A 6,147-nucleotide genomic window follows, 5' to 3' on the forward strand; every position below is an offset into this window, starting at 1 on the left:
CACGCCCTCTTTTCTAACTAAACCGGGTCGGAGAGGGGGAATTGACGCCGGTCACCTCCGGGAAGGGGTTCTGGGGAGACACTGAATTCATCAGCCTTCCCCGCGAGCTCCAGCCGCGGCCACCCGCGCTCGCCCCGGTCCCGCCCCCTCCCCCTCCCCCTCCCCCTCCCCCGAACCGGCCCTGCTAGCCCTCGGCCCGCCCCCGGCCCGAAGGCCCCGCCCACACCACGTGACCGTCGCGTCAGCAGTGCGCGCGCGTCGGAGAAGAAGGCGGGTCGGCTTGCTGGCGCGATGGTGAGGGCCGCGCGGTGACGGTGCGCCGGGGCGGGCTGGGAGGGCCCCGACTCTCGCCTTTGCTGCCACGGGAGACTGAGCGCCGGGACGGGGTGGTGGAGGCAGTCCCGGCCCCTCGGCAGACACTTGGGTGCGGTCGTCCGGCTGGCAGGACGGGCGGGCTGGGGGGCCGCGAGCTTGGAGTCCCGGTGCCTCCTCCGCGGGAAGGAAGGGCCCGCACCCCCCAGGGCTGGAAGTGGATGCTGCCTGGAACGGGAGCGCTTCCAGGGCTTCCTCGCCCCCGGACGACCTCCCAGAGGTGCCCTCTTCCCGGCCCTCCTGTGTGACCTGGAGAACAACTTGCATAGAATTAGGCTTAGTCTTACGCCCAGTTCGGAAGTCTTTCCATCCTTCCCATAGCCAGAAAGGAGTAGACGTGGGGTTGGGACTTCTCAACAACTCCATCCATTTATTCCTTTAACAGACTTTGAGTGCCTACTCTCCACTGAGGCTTAAGCTGCAGGAGGCTTGACTTGGCAGGCATAATTAAGACTTGAGGGGAGGGGACCTAACTGTGCCTTGTGTGTACCGTTAGGAAGGCTTCCTGAGGGTGACAGCAACCGGAGGGCGTGAGGGCAGGGAAGAGAACTGGCCGGCTGCAGTGCAGATTGTGTACCAGGGGTTAGGAGGCTTGGGGAGGGGGCCCTCTATCTTCAGAGAACAGCATTCAGGTGAGAGAGAGCATGGCTCACTAGGATGCAGGTTACCTAGCTGGAAGGGTATCACCTGGACGTTAGTGAAACATGAGGCTCAACAGGTAACAAAGACCAAATCCTGCTGGGTCCTCTCTCCTGCTGAGAGCACTGAAAGGAGTTTAGACTTTAAGAAGAGGGCCCTGGGAAGCTAGGAAAATCCTCTTGGCTGACTTGTGGAGGGAGCAGGAGGGGAGCAGACCCCCAGGGGATGGTGGTGACCTGAGTTAGGGCGGAGAGAGTGGAGATAGAAGTGGGGAAAGGCAAGAGGGAAAAGGGAGAGCGGGGTGACTGGGGTTGGCTCCTGGGTGGTGGTGCTTCAGTGGGGTGGAAAACATAGGAAGGGGAGCAGGTTTCAGTGCGAAGACCAAAAGTTAACTTTGATGGGCGGCTCTGTGTGAGGTTTCTGCTAGCCATCAGGTGCAGCTGGCTAGAAGACACTCTAGATTTAAGGGTCTAAGACTCAGAAGAGAAGCTACAATGCAATTATAAATTGGGGAGTCAGCACAAAGATGATCCTTGTAAGCCTAAAAACATGTAACATCTCAGTGATGTGAATTGGGAACAGAGGACCCAGCGCAGAACCTAGAGAAATGCCAGCATTTTCAGAAACTACACAAGGAACACATTTTTGTAAAAAATGTAGATAACACAGAGATGGTAGATGACTTCTGTGAGTAGAAGTCGGGGCCCATGAACTCGGGAAAAACCTCACATCTTAATTTTCACTAACTTCAAACTGAAATTTAGCATTTCCTTCCATTATGAATGTTGGCAGCCAACCCCAGTTATTCATAGCACCTCTGACTTTGTCACCAATAGAAATTAGTTATTTTCGTATCATATTACAGCTGGTGACATTGTTCACATATTTATGCAGATCATTTTAAGTTACGGGTATTAGACTTGAAACATCACATCACCAATTTGACTGTCTTGACTTAGTTTAACTTAGTTTCCTTTGCAATCCTGTGTATTTTATGCATTTAAAAACATGGTTTTGAGAAAGTCCTATAAGGCTCCACCAGATGCCAGATGAGGCTATGGCAGAAAAAGGTGAAAAACTCCTGAAATAGAGACAGAAGTGCAAGACTATCCTTAATGCCCTGTCACCTCATCAGTTGTCCCAGGCCCCTGCCCCAGAGTAATGATGCAGGCAGTGTGCAGAGATTACCATTTGGGGGCTAGGGGAAGGAGGGTGAGCCAGCAAATGAGACCAAGGCAAGGACAGGGAACAGTACTCTCCTGTATGCTGCTTCACCAGGGAGGACAGGTTCATGTGGGATGCTGCTGGGGAGTTGGGAAGAGGAAGGCCAGATTTAGTGACAGTCATTTGGGACCACGGCTAGAGGACTTCGTGGGAAGCCCACATACAAGCACCAATGCTGGGGGTTCAGGCGAAAAATAGCAAGAGAGCTGGTGGTTGAAGGATCGTGGAGCAGGTCTGACATGACCGAGGTGACTGGTTGGGGCAAGTAGAGGACATGGTGTTTTCAGGCTGCACTGAGGGCCCAGCAGAACCAGGAGAATGTGGGTGTCCTTGGTTTGCAGGGTTTTGTTCCCAGCATTTGTAAGCAGCCTGTATGTAAGAGGTGTGGGAAGCTGGCCATGTATGTTCCTGTGCTCTGGAGCTTTGCCGGGCAGACAGGCCGAAGGACAGTTGATCCAGGGAACGGAGAATATTGGCAAGATGTGGCCAGCATTCTAACAGGAGACAGACCTCGAGGAAATAATAAATGTGGTGTCTTCTGTGGAGATCAAGAAAGAAGGTTAGGGACTAAAGCATGATGGAGAAGAGCTATTTTATTTTTGAACAGTTTTACTGAGATAAAATCAGTAATAACACACGTTTATAAATGCACAGTTCAATAAGTTCTGAAATGTATATGTTCCCACGATCAAGATAATGAACATACCCACTGGCCTCTGAAACTCCTTTGTATAGGGGCTGTTTTAGAACAGGGGTGGGCAGGGGTGCCTGGTGGCTCAGTTGGTTAAGTGTCCAACTCTTGGTTTCAGCTGAGGTCATGATCTTCAGAGTCCTGGGACTGAGCCCTGGATCAGGCTCTGCGCTCAGTGCAGAGTCCGCTTGAGATTCTCCTTCTCCCTCTGCCCCTCCCATTGGTGTTCTCGTGCTGTCTCAAATAAATAAGTAAATATTAAGAAAAGAAAGAAAAAAGAAGGAAGGAAGGAAGGTCAGAGAAGGCCCATCTGAGCGGAGACCAGAAGGAGGTGAGAGAGCAGGGTGTGCAGAGGGGCAGCAAGTGCAGGATGGAGAGTGCCTGGTGTAGCCGGAATAGCAGGGAGGCCAGTGTGGCTGGAGCTGGCGGGGGGAAGTGATAGGTCACTGACGTCATGACAAGGACATTGTTCTGTTCTGTACTCCCAGCGCTTAGAGTGGGGTCTGCCACAGAGAAGTTTGCCACAGTCAGTGTTTCCTGAGCATATGAATGCCTAGGATAGGCAACAGAGCAAGGTTTGGTGGCAGGTGGGTCTGTGAGGGGGTTCTCTAAACAGCCTAGTAATAGGAAAGAACAATGGCCAGAGGCATCCATCTTGGACAGGAAGCATGGATCCCTGAAGAGCAGTAATGTGGGAGACCCCTGGCCACACTTGATCCCTGAATCCTGACCGCCTGCCTCACTCCTGTGCAGAGGTTCCGGTTCTGTGGTGATCTGGACTGTCCTGACTGGGTCCTGGCGGAGATCAGCACGCTGGCCAAGATTGTTGAGTGCACGGGGTCTTCTAGGGTGGGAGGCGGGGATTGAGGGTAGGGGCTTTGGGGAGGGAGGGTGGTGAGGCTCCTCTGAAGTTGGGGCCTCAGTGCCCTCAGCTTGTCCTAGCCTGCTGTGTGACTCTAATATGTGGCCAGCCCCTCAGCATGGAGGGGTGGGGTGGGCCAGTTTGGCTCATGCAAGGCCTTCCCCTCCAGTCCTCCGTGAAGCTGAGGTTGCTGTGTAGCCAGGTGCTGAAGGAGCTTCTGGGACAGGGGATTGACGTGAGTGCAGGGCCCAGCACCCCACTGTTTCATGACCCTCTGATCCTTACTGCCCTGAAAGTGCATCAGAACCGGGGGCGGTGGCGGGGAGGGCAATCAGGATGCAGACTGGGGTGCAGGTGGCTGGTGAGCAGGGGCCTGGCACCTCCTGAGGGCCTCCTTTCCCCATAGTACGAGAAGATCCTGAAGCTCACCGCTGATGCCAGGTTTGGTGAGTACCCGCTCAATCCGCAGAATTTTGGGCCGCAGTGGATGCTCAGCGGGGCTTAGCACAGAGGCCCCTCCTCCCAGCAGCCTGTCCTGCTGCACTTGCCTCAGCAGAGGAGCCCCAGGGAAGGAGCTGTGTTGTCAATCCCACCCTCTGCCTGTTCCTGGGGAGGCAGTAGCTGTGCTCATGGCTCAAGGAGGCCCGGGCGCTGGGAGCTGAAGATAGTGGGGCAACAAGAAGGTGGCCAAGGCCACAGTGACATTCCCCTACCCCACCCACGGGTTCCCCCAGAGTCGGGCGATGTCAAGGCCACGGTGGCAGTGCTGAGTTTCATCCTCTCCAGTGCGGCCAAGCATAGCGTGGATGGCGAGTCCTTGTCTAGTGAACTGCAGCAGCTGGGGCTCCCCAAAGGTACGGGTATGCAGGCAGGCGGGTGGGGGACCTGTGTGCCCGGGGTGCTGGGCAGCAGGCCAGGCCGAATGGCTTTGAGATATGCCCTGCCCTCCGGGAACCTGACCAGCCCTGTGAGCAGTCTGAGCCCCCACCGGCTACATCAAGGGGCCTCCATTCTGTCCCCAGAGCACGCGGCCAGCCTGTGTCGCTGTTATGAGGAGAAGCAAAGCCCACTACAGGAGCATCTGCGGGCCTGCAGCCTGCGTGGTGAGTGTGGCAGGGGCCAGGGTGGAGTTTGGGCTCCGATCTGGAAGATGTATGCTGCGTGGGATGTGCTGGTCCTCAGAAAGGAGACTTAACCCTGGTCACATGTCAGGCAGTCACGGAGCCAGGACTCCTGACTCCAGCCCAGATTTCTTTCCTCTGAGACCTGCTGTGGATAATCTCGCTACTGATTATTGAGCCCTTCCCTAGGTCAGAGGGAGGAGAGGTTCTTAAAGCCACAAAGCCTTGAAGGGTTGAGAACGGAGCCGGGTGTGGGCTGAGGGCTGTGTAGCTCAGCAGCCTGTGGTCCTGACAGCCACCCCGTTTCACAGTGAACAGGCTGGCAGGTGTGGGCTGGCGGGTGGACTACACCCTGAGCTCCAGCTTGCTTCAGGCTGTGGCAGAGCCCATGGTGCACCTGAAGCTGGAGGTGGCAGCTGCCTCGGGTGCTGCAGCCCAGCCTGTGGCCATGTCACTCTCAGCTGACAAGTTCCAGGTCCTCCTTGCAGGTGAGACTCAGCTGTCCCTGGAAGGGGAAGGGGCCCTCCCAGATCCCACCGGACTGCCACCCACCTGCTCACTTCTTCCCTCTGCAGAACTGAAGCAGGCTCAGACCCTGATGAGTTCCCTGGCCTGAGGAGAAGGGTGTTTGGGGCCCGTATTGCATCGCTGCCCTCCAAACTCCTCTTCTTGGGTGGCCGCAACTCCGGGACCCTGGAGGCCTGGCCTCCCAGATGTCTGACTTGCTAGGTTCCCACATGAGAATTCAGCATAAGGATTCTGAGGACTTCTCGAGCATTGCCTTCCCTGCCTCACGAAGGGCACTTGTCAGCAGTTCTGATGAGCCGGAAGAATAAACTGAAGTGTAAAGGAGTGCGTGCACAGGTTTCTTTTTGGCTCAGATGAAAGGTTTTTGTGAGAGGAACCAAGTGACATCCCAACCTCCCTGGCCCATTACTCGCTCTCTCTTTTCAGCTGCTGATTGAGGCAGGTCAGGGGTAAGGCAGAATGAGGACTGAAATGAAACACCTTGTCTGTAGATCAGAAAGTCAGGGTTCTAGCTCCCAGTCCTGCAGTGTTTGTGGCTCTGCTTCCTGTGCTGGCCATGTCTGCAGGCTGAGAGCAAGCTCACGGCCCCAGGGCAAGATGCCCTGAGTAGAGAAAGGAGAGAGCCTCGCTCTTCCTGCCATCTTCGTTTGGAAGAGAGGAGGTCCCGTGCCTGAACCACTCCTCGGCAAGAGGAGTGGGGTTAGGGGCTG

The 6,147-nt window shown here is 55.7% G+C and overlaps 1 protein-coding gene across 3 annotated transcripts; it reads left to right on the top strand.

Annotated features, from left to right (window-relative positions):
* The first annotated feature begins 210 nt into the window (after positions 1–210).
* On the top strand, positions 211–5,761 carry COMMD4 (COMM domain containing 4). 3 transcript variants are annotated; one of them, XM_082735949.1, is made up of 8 exons: positions 211–294; positions 3,680–3,751; positions 3,958–4,023; positions 4,195–4,234; positions 4,523–4,642; positions 4,811–4,891; positions 5,221–5,397; positions 5,485–5,761. In XM_082735949.1, the coding sequence occupies exons 1-8, from the start codon at positions 292–294 to the stop codon at positions 5,523–5,525; spliced, it is 600 nt and encodes a 199-aa protein (XP_082592075.1). In that variant the 5' UTR covers positions 211–291; the 3' UTR covers positions 5,526–5,761. The 3 variants fall into 3 exon arrangements, with proteins under 3 accessions (XP_082592075.1, XP_082592077.1, XP_082592076.1); XM_082735951.1 differs by lacking the exon at positions 5,221–5,397 and having other exon boundaries at positions 224–294; positions 5,398–5,761; XM_082735950.1 differs by lacking the exon at positions 3,958–4,023 and having other exon boundaries at positions 225–294.
* Positions 5,762–6,147: the final 386 nt, after the last annotated feature.

The sequence above is a fragment of the Mustela nivalis genome (assembly GCF_964662115.1).
Source record: "Mustela nivalis genome assembly, chromosome: 6".
Classification (NCBI taxonomy): domain Eukaryota; kingdom Metazoa; phylum Chordata; class Mammalia; order Carnivora; family Mustelidae; genus Mustela; species Mustela nivalis.